The 16,662-nt window shown below is 37.1% G+C and overlaps 3 protein-coding genes across 3 annotated transcripts; 2 read left to right on the plus strand and 1 right to left on the minus strand.

Moving 5' to 3' along the window:
• The first annotated feature begins 2,294 nt into the window (after positions 1–2,294).
• Positions 2,295–5,415, plus strand: LOC132706560 (thioredoxin-2). The gene is made up of 3 exons (XM_060677943.1): positions 2,295–2,448; positions 3,865–4,008; positions 4,910–5,415. The coding sequence occupies exons 1-3, from the start codon at positions 2,425–2,427 to the stop codon at positions 5,057–5,059; spliced, it is 318 nt and encodes a 105-aa protein (XP_060533926.1). The 5' UTR covers positions 2,295–2,424; the 3' UTR covers positions 5,060–5,415.
• Positions 5,416–5,624: 209 nt separating this feature from the next.
• LOC132706783 (zinc finger protein 572-like) lies at positions 5,625–7,100 on the plus strand. Its single transcript, XM_060678319.1, has 4 exons — positions 5,625–5,870; positions 5,925–6,047; positions 6,113–6,655; positions 6,753–7,100. The coding sequence occupies exons 1-4, from the start codon at positions 5,792–5,794 to the stop codon at positions 6,965–6,967; spliced, it is 960 nt and encodes a 319-aa protein (XP_060534302.1). The 5' UTR covers positions 5,625–5,791; the 3' UTR covers positions 6,968–7,100.
• Positions 7,101–7,257: 157 nt separating this feature from the next.
• Positions 7,258–16,654, minus strand: LOC132706781 (uncharacterized). The gene is made up of 8 exons (XM_060678317.1): positions 16,522–16,654; positions 16,071–16,229; positions 15,773–15,940; positions 15,543–15,716; positions 14,985–15,369; positions 14,085–14,257; positions 9,743–10,136; positions 7,258–7,728 (listed from the first exon to the last, which is right to left on the minus strand). The coding sequence occupies exons 1-8, from the start codon at positions 16,580–16,582 to the stop codon at positions 7,404–7,406; spliced, it is 1,839 nt and encodes a 612-aa protein (XP_060534300.1). The 5' UTR covers positions 16,583–16,654; the 3' UTR covers positions 7,258–7,403.
• Positions 16,655–16,662: the final 8 nt, after the last annotated feature.

The raw sequence follows: 16,662 nt of genomic DNA on the forward strand, positions 1-16,662 counted from the left end.
CAATGTAGGGTTGTTATGGTCTATACTCAGTTTTTTCGGATTTATGACCATTTTCCATACTTCCGTTATTTAAAAGAAAGGCCCATCTTTAGTCATTCCCTATAATTCTCCAATTTCCGCAACCGTAACAGACTATGTGATTAAAACCGCAGTTTCTGCGCGATTTACTTTCGATTTTCCCCACGCCGAAAAGAAAAAACCATTTTAAAGAATTTTTTATATTTCGGCGGTAATAGCTAATGTCTGACTTTAAATTGACGTAAAAAAGACGTCACTTAAATGAAAAAAATTGACAACATTGACATTAAAGAGAAGTCACTTGAATGACGTCATTCGTCTGAGACAATAGGACGTGGATTTGACACGTCCTGTTGACGTCATATATAAAGTCATTTTCTTCATTTGGTGACTAATTAATGACGTCATTTTGACGGCTCTCCGCTACATGGGATGATTTTCATGGTCAATCCAATAAGTCATATACTTTTGTTTAGAAATCTCGCTCGAAACTTACTGTATTACCCACAGAATACTAAGGTCCGCGCAAATTTAAAAAAAATCGGTTATTGTCGGGATAATTTTAGATTTTGATTATAGATGAAACACCCAACCTCACTGATAAAAATATTTCGGAGCCAGCACGATAAATAAATTACAATAAATTACAAACTATCACATAAGAGGCGTTGATCGACTGTGAGAGGTCATCTCAGCAATTTATTAGTTACTATATGTTAGGCGAACATGTTTTTGACGAATACCGTCAAATTTATATAAAAATTTGCAATATCCGCATCGCGGTGAATTTAATAATTTTTCGCGAGACACGCACGTAGATAATGATTATTATTATTTTTATGTCGGTGGGGGCCTGCACATAATGGAGGTTATGTATTGCAGTATTACGTCATTGCATTGCCGGCAACTGCGCGAATTTGCATAAATGATATAATTGATAAATTACTTTGAGCAACTAGTGCTAACTACACTAGAACTAGGGAACTTTCTATTGGAGATCGCGAGTACCAAAAATTAATTCAAACAAAATTACCACAAGAAATGTACGTAACTGCTCCCCCACTGTAACATTTTATTTTACTTGTTAAACGGATGGGTGGTATAAATACAAATATAACAATATAACATAAACAATCAAAATACAGAGCTTAAAACTCGCATTAAAATATATATATAAATAAAACTTTGTTAAGCCCATTAAAAAAAATCGTTTCTGAAGTTTAAACTATATAATAATGTAAAGTATATATTTCTAGATATTTTAATAGGAATTAAAAATTGCGGCCAAAGTTTTGTGATGTACGTTGTAGATAGCGAAAATGGTGGTTGTTGGTTAAATTTTTTTGTTGATTTTGATAAAAGCCCGGTATGTGACACACGCCAAGATTTTAAAAAATTGAAAATATTTTTAAATACTTCGAGCTCTATTTTATTATTGTATAATTAGACTTAAATTTTATTTTTTATAATTCATACGGACTGTCCGCGTTCTAACAGCGAATCCGGCCGAGTAAATAAATAACGCAGCCATTGTTTATTTACTTTGGATGTAAATTAAGTATCTCAAAATGGACAATTACATTCTGAAATACGCAGTACAACTTGCCTACCGTACAAAATAATTTAGGGAGATGTCCACATTTGAAGCCGAGGGTCAGGTAGTACTGTCCTCTATTATGCTAACTTTCAGTATTTTTATATTAAGTATATTTTTTGGGATCTTGTATATCAGTATTAAAGCATATTTCTTATATATTATTATTATTAAGCATATTTTATAAGAGTTGTGATACGGAAATAATTTTGCCTTATAAGTGAGAAAAAAAGTCTATTTAAGCGTAATTTTCATTAAATGGCTCTTCAAATTGCTGAATCGTTGTTCAGTGCACCTAAAATAAAATCGTTCGATATTTCACACACTTCTGTCATCTATATATATATTGTATTAAATTATAAGCACTGTTGAAATTTTTCAAACATGTGTACACTTTTCCGCACCAAATTGCATTTCAAACTCTAGTGCACTTAAATAAACCTCAGCATTGTATTTAAACTATATACTTTATGTTCAAATGTTATTCTTTTTGTGGACCTATATAAAAAATATAAATATATATATATATTTCGCGATAAAAAAATGCCTATTATTGCACCCACAAGTCAGTACATAGTTAGACAACCAACACCACACAATGAATAAACGCGTCACGTGCGAACGTGAAAGCGATAGCTCAAAGGAGGGATAACAGAGACAGAAAAAGGAACGTATGGAGTGGATAAAACCGCACCACGTCCGTCGAAATCATTCTATTCATCTGCAATTTAGTGACATTCAGATACACGAATCGTTCGGAGTGTTTGATTCAGTACTGTTTGCAGACCGCTTTTTCGACAAAAAACATCAAAATGGTTACTCACATTAAAGACAAGGTAAGTGGTTGAGATCGAACTGGAAATAATCAGGTTATACGTGTCGCGCTGTCAATGCGGCAGTCGATGTTAACCACGCTATCGCCGCAAGGTTTAGAAAACGTTATTTTATCGGGTGGCAATCGAATCGGTGCGGTGGATTGGTTTTCTTCGCCTAGAGAACCAGCAGAGACGTTTCTTATGGTGAAAAAAACGCCCCAAGGCCGTGCCGACCATTATCACCGTATGCTTGGTTAATGGTAAAATACTTTCAGGCGTTTTGATGTCGCGACGGTCCGCGGTTATCGGGAACGATTTATAGATTTCGAGAATGTTACGCGGGAGAAGGTCTCTTATCGCGGCGTAGGATTTTCTGTCGCGGTGATATCCACATTTTCGGTTTGTCATTCGGTGTGAATTCACTATGAACGGTGACGTCATCACCGGGAAGGATTAGCAGTGTAATCCGCCCGTACTGCGTCACGGTTATTATTGCGAACATTGCATGTCAATGCAAAAATTCTCTGCCATTCTTGGAATTGCGGCGAGGACGGGCGTTTTACGCCGTGGAATTTATGTTGCGAAGTTTGCAGCTTACTAATTTCGAATAGTAAGCTGCGTTTGATCCGTTAATTGAGACAAATGAGGCCGATCCGGATTCGTTCAGACGCGATCGCAATCTCTCCGACAAATAATTTGTCATTTCTATGTTAATAACCTTATGGGGCCACTCGAAATATGTATATCTCTCAATGCGATATTGTTATGATGAAGTTACAGTATTTTTCAAGTGTCGATAACAGCCATGTAACACGAAAATCTACTCTCGGTTAATTATGTGCGATAAATGATACTTCGGTCGCGGTTGGTTCTGGATTCACATGACGTAGTGTGCCGAATAAGTAGAAGGCCACAAAAAAGAACAGAACACCGCTATAAAACTCGTCATTACATTATATTAACCAAAAGTGTCAAAATAAAATAAACAAATAAAATGAAAATGAATGATTAAGGTTTCTTTTATTGGAAAATATAGAAAAACCATATTTGTCTAGAAGGGGGTTACAATGTTTCCCTCACTAGTCCCCTACGCTTTATTTTTCCGACGTTAATTCTTTATTATACAATCGACGGGATCAATATATAATGGAGACATATATCCTTATTCCATTGGCGTACGCGTTAAATACACTCAATGTAAAAAAAGAGTTGTTCAGTACATCTTCTAAATAGTAAAAATATACTTAAATGATTTAAAGCATCTTTAAATCCAAATTCATTAATCAAAAACAAAAACATGAACTATTTTCCAAACCACCATAGAATAGGGATTTTTTATATGTCAATGCCGGCCAACATTTATCAATTAAATTTTAGCAGTACGCAGCATTTTTGTGTGAGATAGGTTCCCAATGGCGTTCATTTTACTGTTTTTAGGACGATCTGGAATCGAAACTGAACGACGCGGGCAGCCAGCTGGTCGTTATCGATTTCTTCGCAACCTGGTGCGGACCATGCCGCGTAATCGCTCCAAAACTCGAAGAATTGGCCAACGAGTACACCAACATACTCATCCTGAAGGTAAAAATAAGTTTATATCTCTATCTCTAACAATGTTTAAAAATGTGAAATGTCATATGCTCCAGCCCAGGTACCAGAAATCTTCACATCATCTGATGGCGAAATGTATTAACTTCGCATTTCACTCACTAACATGCACTTTTGCGCCATTTTCTTTCCAACCAACGATTTCCACACACCCACAACATTTAACGAGATCTATGCATATTTTGGGAAAATACTTTGGTAAAAATGCCGCATCCAAGCTTATCGACGATCTGTCAGCGGCCATGTTAGTTGTAAAATGCCTCAAGGTGCCTCTTTTTTTTCCCAATGTGGCATTTTTGTGGTAGTATTTTTACAAATATGTTCAAATAGAGCTGGATGTTCAAAGAAAAACTAGTTCCGTTAGTGCAGAATGGAGAACCAAAATTTATAAACAAAATTTTTACTGTTCTCATGGTTTCTTTTTTTTATACTCGAACATGTTTCACCTAGTTTTATTTTCCAAATAGAGCACTCATTTATATTTCATTTTCATTTCCGTTAAAAGCTTGGTTTTACTTTTAACCTAGATCGGCATTACAAATACATACCCAATCAAGGAAATGCATTGTCCGAGGGTGCGGTAATCAGGAAATTGAGAGAGAATTTCATTGCCGTGCTGACATGAAAATTGATTGTCAATGACTTATTAAACTACTTTACACATTCACGCTCTGCAAGTAGTCGTAAACTTGCGCCAAATAAAATGCAATGGTGTAATGTCTGACCTTGGTGAGTGTAACAGAACCACACTACTCAACTTGTATTCTGTGATAGAGCGTATCTTCTTTTTCCGTTTAATGAATGGGTGTGAAAAATCTAAATTAACGTTTTTGATGTAAAGAAAATTGGGTTTAATCTGGGTTTTGTATCGTAGGTCGACGTCGACGAGTGTGAAGAGCTAGCCATGGAATATAATATTTCGTCGATGCCTACATTCGTCTTCATCAAAAACAAGACCGTCATTCAAACGTTCTCGGGAGCCAACTATGATAAGTTGAAGGCCACCATTTTAGATAACAAGTAAATTGTCTAACTCACAGGATTCATATACTTAAAAAAAAACTGTAATTTTAATAGGTTTCATACCTGACTTTAGGGTTTGTCATGTTTTAATCTAGACTTAAATAAATTAATTTTTTTTTTTTAATTTAGTGTGTCCCATTTTCCACCCAGGCCAGAATTATTTTTGTCGCCCTTCTCAATTTAGCAAATCTGTTACTGTTTTCCTTGCGCATAGTGTGGAATTTCACAGATATATATTTACACAAATAGTTGTATTTTATTACTATGCCTGCATTAGTGCCTAAGTGTTTTTACACGTATCGGCTGTACTAAATAAAAGAAAAACTACACCGCATTTAATAAAGAAGTTGTAAATTAGCTCGCTTTTTTATTTATTGACTGTTGGTCGCGCTGCTCTTTCACTGCGAGATCGCAAAAAAATTAAAATACTGTCACAAGTTCTCATTGATTGATTTCATTGATCATTTAAGGTGAGCCTTGTAGTTCACATAGTGGGAAATTGTTTTGAGCTTTAACCAAAAACGTTAAAGAAGAAGAATATAATGAACACAGTTGTCAACCAGTTCTGTGTAATTGAGGTTAATTTTTTGTTAGAAGGTTTTTTGGTTTAGTGGTTGTTGACATGTTTTGAAGTGAGCTTTGTGTTTTAAAAACAGGAAAATAATACTTTAATGTCTACCTAGGGAAAAATTATTATTAAATGCTTTAGATTTTGAAGTTAGAACTCTGCAAGATGGTATATTGCGCCGAGTGCAAATTGAGCTTTTCGAAAATGTCCAATCTAAGAGCTCACGTGAAAAAAAAGCATCCAGGTAAGTAACTAATTTCTTGTTTTGATTACAGTGGCGGAACCCACAGTCTTTTAGGAAAAATTGATATACTGGCTCCAAAGCTCAAGGGGAGACATGGAACTCTTATATGCCAAGGATGTAGGGCTACATTTGTGAGGATTGGCAGCTTAAGAACTCATGTACGACGGAAACATGCAGGTAGGTTATAATTTATAGGTTTTTGTTCCGCTATTTGCTCGTTTAATGCTTTGGTTAATTTTTAGATAAACTGCAAGAATTGGTTCCTGCCAAAAAAACGTTTAACTGCAAACAATGTAATTCTGAGTTTGACATGTTAAAAAAATTAGTTTTGCACAGAAGATCACAACATGAGATTAGAAACAAGATGCTAAAATGCCCATTGTGCCAATTTACAGGACCATCTTCCAAACATTTAATTGGCCATTACCGAACAGGACATTCCTTGACAGTTGATTGTGAGACAGTTGAATTTAAAACATTTGAGGAATTTCAGGATTGGAAAATCACTACCGAAAAGCAGACTTTTTCCTCATTTGTAAATATGCATGGGTTTAGAAAAGGTGTAAATTGTGAAAAAATAAAGTACACATGCCATAGGTCGGGCACTATCAGAAAAAGGGGGAATAATATCAGGTCACGGAAAAGCAACAAAATGAATGGATATTGCCCTGCAGAAATGTGGGTGACAATTGAACCTACGAAATGTGCCGTCAAGTTTTGTAATACTCATGTAGGTCATAAATTAGAAGAAAATATAGGAAGAAATAAAAAATATATAACTAAAGGTAAAAGAATACTTTTATAGTTTTCAGTGGTCTATCTGTACATGTGTTTCTTGCACTTTGATGTTGATTATAAAAACCGTATGTACAATTTTTTTAGAAAATTTTATCACTGATGTACATGAAGGAATGGAAGACACTGTTATGGCAGCAAGCCCTGAGGAAGAGAACCTACAGCTTCTATTTGAAAAACAAGCACTGGCTGAAACCGTTCAGAAACTTCTTTTTAGCGTTGAAACATTGGAGGAAATTGAGGCCGTTAAAAAGATAGTTTCACGGATTCAACCGGCACTGGAACAAATTCGAAATAGTTGATAAAAAATCAATCAAATATTGTGATAAAAAAATTAAGTATAAGAGAATGGTTAGCAAATCTTTAATTATATTAAACTTTATTTTGAATTGTTTAGGTGATTTTTGGTATTTAATCATGCCTGCGCAAACACAAACTGCTCTTAAGCTATGATGTATTTAAAAATGGATGAGTAAATCAAAATTCTCTATTTTCTATTTTTAACACCCAGTCCAGTCTACTAGGGATAATGCCTATTGCAGAATCCAATTCGACATAAGAGAAAACAGACTACAGAAAATGCAAATTAACTATAATAAAAATATTTATATTTATTTTTTAGTATTTCTCCAGTACTAAAAATAGTAATCAAAGACCGCTCGTTAGAAACAAGACGTTTATTTACGGAAACTGTTTCAATAAATTAGGAAATCCCCTCCGACATCGACGTATAGGAAATCACAAGTCGTCATAGTCCCTTTCCAACGAAAAGTCCAGCACTTCATCGGCCGTCAAAAACCTTACGTCACTCTGACTGTCCCCGTTGCCTGATGACGCGGCTATCCTTTTTCTGTAACACTTGACACACTTGCGTCGCGCGAGCACCGACACCGCCACGATTATCAAAACGGCAACGCCGCAACACGATGTCACAACCGCGAGTATCGTTTTCACGTCTGACGGTTCGTCTTGTCTCTGCGCGAACTCCTTATTGTGGATCGGGTCGAGGGCGCGCACGCGCGGCACTTCAAACTCCTTCGCCAATTCCTCGACGTACTCGTCCCTGTCAACAAAAGAAATAGAACAACGGTTGTGCGTGTTTGTCAAACTTGCAATAAAAAATAGCTTAGGTGGTTGGCCAATAGTACCTTTATTTTGGAAAATGTACATGCCAATTATAAAGTTTTAGCCATTCATATAGACACGGGAGGACATATTTTCAGATATGCAGGGTGATCCATAAAGTTCTAAACTGGAGGTATCAGACACCAAAATTGAGCTCAAAATGTCTCATGCAACTGTAGCTGGTTCAAAATGTACTTTATTCTGAATTCTCACGTTAATTGGAATAGTATATTATGCAACGGCATTTGACTCACGAGTTTATTTGGCACGAGCGGAGCGAGTGTTTAATACACGAGCAACTTAAAAAGTTTACCGAACGTATTGCATACTATACTTTTTCTACGAACGTTAGTTTATGGGCACATTTTCACAAAACACAAATACATTCACTGACATGACCGTCAGAATTCACAAACGTCAAAATTCAAGGCGTGGGAAATATCTCCGAATGCTCCCAATCCCGTGTGGTAAAATCCCGGAAATATCCGAAGTGGCTCGGATCCGTGAGAAACGAAACTGACGTCGTAAAGTGACGCTTCCCGCACGCTAGATCGATTTGTAATTAGGTATTTTACAGAAGGGAGTAGAAAAAAGTTTTTATAGTTTTAGGTTTTTTGATTTTAATTTGAAACTTATTTGGACGTAGGTCCCAGAGGACGCCAGCTTTACCATATTATTTAGTTATATCGAATGATTTTTTTTCTGTCGAGTTACGGTTAAAACACAATAAAAATTTGAAACAATTTTTTATTTTTCATGTTTTTCACGTTTAGGCCTCCTAACTCTGTCGGTTTTGGACTTATCTGCATTTCAAAAGTTCGATGTATTTTTCGCATTTTTTTTATAAAGTTTTTTATTATTATTTACAAAATAAGTAATAGAAACGTAACCGTTACCAATATAAAACAAAATTAGTTTGGTAATGTTCCCTCCTTTAATATCTACAGGTTGGGAGTATTATATTGACGTCGGCAGCTAACTTTGATACATGCAGGCAAAAGCCAACACGATAAGGCAAACTATATTTATATTATATATTATTTAGATAATTGCCGTCAAAAACCAAGACCCTACACTATGACACAAAGAATACTACTTCCTATTTAGCACTAGTTGTACCTGTTGTTAAATTTCTGGAATTATTATAATTAAAATTTGGTTAATCTTGCGGTTTAGTTCACATAGCTACTAGAGATGTAGAAGCCCTGTTATGCCGATAATACACGAACTTATGAAGCAACTATAAAAAAAATGAGGTCTATTCAACATGCGCATGGACGAAGTTTGAAATCTTGCTTTTAAGCAATGATCTTGCGGCATTTAACAACCAACATGGTCACTGACAGATCGTCAATAAGTTTGGATGCGGCAAAACGAGTGAAGTCAACAAAAGAAATAGGACAACGGTTGTGCGCGTTTGTCATACTTGCAATAAAAAATGACTCAGGTGGTTGGCCAAGTTTTAGCCATATCATATAGAAATAGACTTGATATAATATTAAAACATGAGGACATATTTTCAGATATACAGGGTGATCCATAAAGTTCTAAATTGGAGGTATCCGACACCCAACAGATGTTTATCCTGCATTAAGTAGGTCTTGCCTGAGATGGACCGCAACGAATATTTGTAGAAACTTGAAATTTTTATTTGAAACTTAAATAGTAGTAGCGTTTATTTTAATGAGGTGATAAGTATTTTTTTAAGAGTTTAATCTAAATTGCAAAAAATATTGACAACATACTTATATTATATATTATAATAAACAGTAGGCAAAGTTAATCACGGAGACGGTTGCAAAATCACTATATTTCTGGTCCAAGTATACCAATATAACACAAAAAATATTAGTTTAATACCTACAGGTCGGGAGAATTATATTGACGTCGGCCGCTAACTTCGATAAAAAACCAACACGATCTACTAAACACGTATTACGCCCCGACCCTACCTGTCAAACGCAGAGTTGTCTTCGTCGTCGGCAAGAGGCGTCGTCGCCGTAGCAACGACCGCGACGTTGCCGTTGTCGTCGTCGTCGTTCGTTGAAGGCGGCGGCAAGTCGATCACGTCGTTCGTTTCGACGTTTTGAACGGGTTTCGCGGTATGCGGGAACCGTAAGGGCGGCCATTTCGGGTTTACTTTCTCGACGTATTCCGGAACCGGTGGTGGGGTGAGTAAAACGATAGGTCTCCTTGTGACGTTCGGAACCGCGACCGCCGGTCGTTTACGAATCGTAGGAGGCTTGTATTGGGTGGTCGCGTCCGTAGTTTCGGTTTGCGCAGAAGTCTCGCGGGCGGCGCTGCCGTCCGTCGTCGTAGGGTACACATCGGACGTCGAAGACGCAACTGTCAAATCGACGGCGGTATTAAATAGTGTTGCTCAATTGAACCGTGAATTGAGCATTTCTTAATTGTCTACTCAAATTCGATGCAATTTTAGAGTGTTACCTATCATTATTTAATAATAATATGTATTTTATAATGAATTATTATGCCGAATGATATACCATTTTTACTACATAATTCGGTATTTAACTTGTAACCTTACCGTACTTCGTGCATACAAATGCTGAAAGCCGACGGATTTGTGTAGAGTTTCGTAGGTGAGAGAAAAAACCATTCTTACTTTAACATGTTTATTACGAATATAAATGAATGAGTAAATTTCGCTATAAAACCAACATAATATAATATAAATAATAAAAAAAGTTATTCTACATGAAAATAATCATTATCGTCACTGGACTCGTCCCCAACATTTGTAATTAATTAAACATTTCTTCTTCGATGACATGTTCTACACATTTTTTCCATCTAGAAGCAGATATTTTTTCTATTTCACTTCTAATTAATTCTATTGCCCCAGAACTAAATTTCGACGAGGTGTTGGTTCTTCTTAAACTTGGTTTCAGCTGGCCCGATGTCAGTTCTATCCGATTAAAATTGCAGTGATATGGTGGAAGACGGACAACTTTGAATCGCCGCTGTATGGCCAACTTGTCCACCTTATTGCGTCTTAAGAACTTTCAATAACTGCTTCCTTGTGTAGCAATTTTCATAATACATATCATTTTGCAGGGAAAAAATTTGAAATCACTTCTTTAGTCGTTGATGAATTCAGTATTTTTTCCGCTTGTGCAGAATGGTAGCAGACGTTGTCCATCACGACAACACTGTTTGGTGAAACATTGGGAAGCAATTTTTCAGAAAACCATTTTCTAAAGATGTCTGCTATCATGTTTTCGTCGCAGTCAACCTTTGCTTCTTTGACATCTTTTGCAGAAAGCAACAAACCGTTATCTACTCAACCAGTTTCAAAGTCCGCATCTAGTATGATAATTCGTTCCCCCGCGAAACTGACACAGTCAATGTTCAAAACATGACGCAACTATTTATGTAAAGTTTGAATTGCTAAAACAATATTCTTCCGATACGCATCATACATCAACGTCAAGTAGACTCTTTGGGGCCCTACGATCTTTCCGCGCTTCTCTTTCTTGGACACCATTTACAACTATGTCACATACTGTGGCATACGGTGTTTTAGTCATCTCGAACGTCAATTTTACATTTTTCTCAGATGTCGATTTTAGAAACAGAAACACATTTAAAATTATAATTTTGGCAGCAACCGGCAAATGTGACCGAGTCTTTGATCCATTTCAATTTGACGGATGTTCATCAATGTCAAAACCTTCGTCATCACACATCGCATCATCGCAACTAACAAAATTGAATAATGCTATTATTTGGTAAGAAATATTGGGTTGTTCGGAAAGTCATTTCGTTTTTTTTGGGGAACATGAAAGACAGTTTTCGTATAATGAATAAATATTTTATTAAATTATATATTGGCCATTCTGGTCCGACACCTTTTGCCATCTTTCTGGCAGTAACATAATTCCCCTCTCATAAAAGTTTTGGTCCTTGCTGGCAAAAAACTGGTTCAGGTGGTTTTTGACATCTTCATTTGAGGTAAAGGTTTTGCCATCCAAAAAATTTTGCAGGGACCGGAACAAATAGTAGTCGGAAGGCGCCAGATCTGGAGAATATGGTGGATGTTGCAGTACGTCCCATTCAAGCCGTAAAAGTTTTTGGCGAGTGAATAAACTTGGGTGAGATCTCGCATTATCCTGGTGGAACACTACACCCTTCCTGTTGATTAATTCGGGCCTCTTCTCTTTAAGTGAATCATTCAATTTGTCCAGTTGATGACAATAGACTTCTGAATTAATCGTTGTATTGTCCGGCAAAAGCTCAAAAAAAACGATTCCTTTGACATCCCACCAAACGGAGAGCATCACCTTTTTTTGGTGAATGTTGGCTTTTGACACGCTTTGAGCCGGTTCATCTTTTCTGCTCCATGACCTCTTGCGTTTAACATTGTTGTATACAACGCATTTTTCGTCCCCAGTAATAATCCGCTTCAAAAATGGATCATTTTCTTGACGTTTGAGGAGCGAATCACACACGTCAACGCGACGACACAAATTTCGCTCCGTAAGGACATGGGGCACCCACACATCGAGCTTCGAGGTTAAGCCCATGCCTTTCAAATGGCCATAAACAGTCGAATTCGACAAATTTAATCTCTCACCGATCTCTCGTGTGGTTATTCGCCGATTTGCATCAACTAATGCCTTTATCGCATCTTTGTCAGCTTCGACCGGCCTTCCAGACCGTGGTGCATCTTCGACATCAAAATTGCCGGATCGAAATTTTGCAAACCAGTTCTGGCACTGGCGTACTGTTAACACGCCTTCTCCATACACATCCGTCTATTTTTTTCTCGCTTGGACAGCATTTTTAACTTTTCTGAAGTAAAAAAGTAAAATATGACAAAAATGCTGCTTATTGCTCTCCATATTTAAAAGGGCATCAACCAAAAACTACTGCGTAGAATTAATAGAACTTTTTCACACACAAGCCTTGCAATATCAGCTCTCAAGACATATAATGGTTATGCGGCTTAAGTGTGAAGTTGGTTTCGAAAAAACGTAATTAAGTCCTCTGACGGGAAAAAACGAAATGACTTTCCGAACAACCTTATAAATTGTAATAAAATGTATATAGTACCTCAATAAAAATGGCACACTGAGCCTTGAAAAACAATTGAATAACAGGACGTTGGTAATTACTATCGACAAACACGAGACGGAATAGAAATTAGTTTTAAGATTTATAAAAAGTACACTAATGTGAATTAATATAACAGTTTAATAAAAAAAAATCCCTACTCTTAAAATACAACAGTCCGCACGGCACAGTTCTTGTCGGCTAACAATCTTAAATACGGCCCTGGCTTGTGGTACACGTGCTGAAAAGAATGGTCCCTTCCCCTTTACGACAGGCGGGTCTTAAAATCGTACCGAAGTCAAAATCATTAATGTTTGTAAAAACGGTATATCGTTCGCTAAACTTTATCTATAACCCTCGTCAAAGAATACCCGAATACGATACTTAGCGATATATAAATAAATAAAAATAAATTGTATTTTTTTACTGGTCAATTGACATAAAAAAATTTAGCACAGCAAAAAATTGGATAGGGAAAAATATAATTTTCTGGTCTGTGTTAAGTGTTTATACAATAGAATGTAGAGAGATCCACAAGTATAGTGTATCTCACAGCATATCGCCTTGACTTTTGATGTACACTTCCTCAAAAAATACATACGTATTGTTACTGGGTAACAATACGTATGGAGCAACCGACAATTTATTTAAAGGTAAGAGACACGACAGGGGCGAGTCAGGTAGATATCGATCATGTGTCGGCTGATCGGCAATAATAACTATTCTGTTATACTTTTTATAGAATTGTCATGAGTGATAATGTCGTCACAACAATTTCGAAAGGCGTTATTTCCCTAAAATAAACACATTTTTGTTAGAATGAAAAAATATTTATTTGTCCTTTGAACAAATTAGCAGTGTTTCCCTTATTTGCATGCTCTAAAAACGCATTTGAAAATTTCTTGCAATTTTTATAGCGAAACTTCGGGAAAAAAACTTAATTGAGTTTAGCTAACTTTATGGAGTTGCAACTTGCAATTTTACAGTTTAAAAAAATTTCTTGGTTAAATCACGGTTAAAATTTCCCCATCTACTAAGCACGTCGTAAACTACAGAATTACCAAAATTTGATTAAGTTATTCCCTTACTTTCGAAAAAATAAATAAGAAATTGTTTCGCGCAGACTAATCACTAATACTACCACATCATTCCTTTTTCGGTTGGTATGCTTTTAGTCATGTAGGGTTTTTTGTTTATACAAATCACCACCCCACTTACCGGCTAAGCACACGTCGAAGTAGTCAGGACAGCAACGGTTTCGGTCGAAACAATTGTCATTGCAGTCGCAAGCGATCATAGTGTTTCCGTCGTTGCCTGAAGCGACGAGTCCGCACCTGTTTGCGCACGATTCGACGGTTTTTGGCGTTTCGTTTTCGGTTACCGGTTCTTCGCTTAAATGGAAGATCGCCGCAATCACAAATTTAAATTGCATATGCCCGAATTACATACATTTAAAACGGAAAACGGTCACAAACCTACCTAAATGCGGCCCTGGCATCGTCAGGACATGTGTCAAGAATACTTCTAATTTGCCTGCTTTTCACTGCGAGTTATTAAACATTTTGTGCGGTTCACTCGCTCAATTATAGGTTATTATCCAGATAACTCAGTGGGCTTACTGCACGCACACTTTTTTCCAAGAATAAACACCATACAGAAGCGACAAAACGATGCGGTCAAAAATTTTTTTCTAACCAAAACTGACTTACCTGTTCTCAAAGTTTCAAGCTTGACGGAACGGCTTTATAATGACAATGATAAAGTCTTTTATAAATTGATTTTTAACTCGGAACAAAAATAATATCTCAAACGTGACGTACGAAATCCTGTATCCATAAAAGCGATGCTATTCTGAGCTTTTTGTTGCTTCTTTCTGTCGTATGATGCTTATTTTTAGCTTTAATCGTTAATTTGTCTAGTAACGTGACGTCAAAGTTAACCAATTTCACAATTGTTTTAGTTATGTTCTTTGAGATGCAATGAGCCCAAAATAAAGTTAGTTTAATTGAAAATAACGGTTCGAAGTTATGAAAAACTCCAAATTAAAAATGTTTTAGAAAATTTTGAGATTACGTTCTCAATGCATCCGGGAATGATTTTACGCGAATTTTTACTCACGTGGTGGTGTAGACATAATCGTCCGGATCGCAATTTTCGATGATTCTAACGTCGTCGATGGCGATGTCGCTCACGTACCCCGGGCCCCTCACCCCCTCCATAACCACCTGAAAGTCGTCGTCTATGGTACCGAGATTGTGAAACGACCTATACCACATGTCGCCCTGGTTGCCGCTTTTGCTGAATATTGCGCTTTGGGGGGAGAGAGGCCACGGGTCTTTGACTTTTTTCACGTAGGCGCGCAGAGTGCCGGTCGTTTTGCCGAACATGTGGTACCAAAACTCCAAACAGGTGTTGTTGGTGGCCATCTTATCGAATACGGGCGAAATCAGTCGCGCAGTGTCGTTTTCCCACCTCGAGGACGATTCGATATACATGTAGTGACCTGAATTGACGTTTCGTTTTGATAAAATGCCAATTTAGGAAGGGAAAGATCTTTAAAATTTGAGCAAGTCCCACCCTGTCCGATACAATAGGCGACAATGTTGAATTTGTATGTTTTATGTGATATTATGACGTCAGATTTTGCGGTGGCAGTATTAAATAGAGTATTCGTACCATTTTTGCCTTTTGCTCCTTTGGTGTGATCGAAACTGGGCCCCGTTCCTATCGACCCGCTGGGCGTCTGATAACTTTCTCGTTTCCAATCGAAGTGGTGGTTTAGATCGTGAGTCCAACTGCAGATGTCGTTGTCTTCGAAATCGCAAAACAGTTTCGGCTTCCTGTCAGTGGCTGTAAGACCGCATGCGCGTACTGAGTTTTATGCAAATGCGCGAGGTACAACTTACGGAAACATGTGGGCGGCACGTTATCCCACTTAAGGCCGTCGCAATAAGCGACAGAGGTGCCTCGCAATTCGTAGCCCGCTTTGCAATAAAAATTTAAAACGCCGCCTCCGTGCGAAGGAAATATCAGCCCGTTTTCAGGCGCTTTCGCTTTATTTTGGCAGGTTGGACCTAAAAACTTTTGGTATACAGTACAGAACACTTTAAATATAGAAAAAAATCAAAACAAATCGAGCAACAAATAATTACACAGCATAAGCATAGTTCGGCATAATTGCAAAACAAAATAACATATACTTACGAACGCACTTTGGGGGTGGCAGATCCCATCTACCGTGCGTACAGATGCTGTATTTCTCTCCAGCTAAAAGATATCCTGCGTTGCATATGAATTTAAGGAACCTTCCTCTCTGTCTAGACCTTATTCTACCATTCTTCAAACTTACGGCAGGACAAGCCGCTAGAAAACCATAGAAAAAAAAATTTGCAACAGCACCATCTATGTACGTATTGTCTAAGGATATTGTTATTGTAATTACTTATAGATGGAGCGATGTCTAGTTCGAAATTGCCAGTGATTTAAACGAAAAAAAGCCTTATTCGATTTACGTAAAAGAGGCACCACAAGAAAATATCCATAGCGAATAAGAATAAATTGTGAATCGCACAAAAACTGGAAAGATAAGTAAATATATACAGCAAAAAATGCGAGTAATCGATTTTTTTCTCCCGTAGCCATTTGGTATAGGTACCTGCCGATCTTTCAAACGCTATGTCAACTAGGCACAAACAAACTAACAAGAACAACCGCATTTCTGCAAAACCATATATTCGAAAACGCTCTCAAAAACCGAACATAATCCGATATCCCACTGGGCACTAAACCGAAAAAT

Source organism: Cylas formicarius, unplaced genomic scaffold (assembly GCF_029955315.1).
Source record: "Cylas formicarius isolate icCylForm1 unplaced genomic scaffold, icCylForm1.1 PGA_scaffold_8__14_contigs__length_24414737, whole genome shotgun sequence".
Taxonomy (NCBI): Eukaryota; Metazoa; Arthropoda; class Insecta; order Coleoptera; family Brentidae; genus Cylas; species Cylas formicarius.

What these genes read in the sequence shown, in the direction of transcription:
- LOC132706781 (XM_060678317.1), bottom strand. Translation starts at nt 16,582, where the DNA reads ATGCGGTTGTTCTTGTTAGTTTGTTTGTGCCTAGTTGACATAGCGTTT. An exon ending in GCCACCCCCAAAGTGCGTTC is followed by an intron (nt 15,941 to 16,070) that starts GTAAGTATATGT and finishes AAAAGTTTTTAG; the next exon opens with GTCCAACCTGCCAAAATAAA. An exon ending in GATTATGTCTACACCACCAC is followed by an intron (nt 14,258 to 14,984) that starts GTGAGTAAAAAT and finishes CTTCCATTTAAG; the next exon opens with CGAAGAACCGGTAACCGAAA.
- LOC132706783 (XM_060678319.1), top strand. Translation starts at nt 5,792, where the DNA reads ATGGTATATTGCGCCGAGTGCAAATTGAGCTTTTCGAAAATGTCCAAT. An exon ending in CGTGAAAAAAAAGCATCCAG is followed by an intron (nt 5,871 to 5,924) that starts GTAAGTAACTAA and finishes ACAGTCTTTTAG; the next exon opens with GAAAAATTGATATACTGGCT. An exon ending in TGTACGACGGAAACATGCAG is followed by an intron (nt 6,048 to 6,112) that starts GTAGGTTATAAT and finishes GTTAATTTTTAG; the next exon opens with ATAAACTGCAAGAATTGGTT.
- LOC132706560 (XM_060677943.1), top strand. Translation starts at nt 2,425, where the DNA reads ATGGTTACTCACATTAAAGACAAG. An exon ending in TTACTCACATTAAAGACAAG is followed by an intron (nt 2,449 to 3,864) that starts GTAAGTGGTTGA and finishes TACTGTTTTTAG; the next exon opens with GACGATCTGGAATCGAAACT. An exon ending in CCAACATACTCATCCTGAAG is followed by an intron (nt 4,009 to 4,909) that starts GTAAAAATAAGT and finishes TTTGTATCGTAG; the next exon opens with GTCGACGTCGACGAGTGTGA.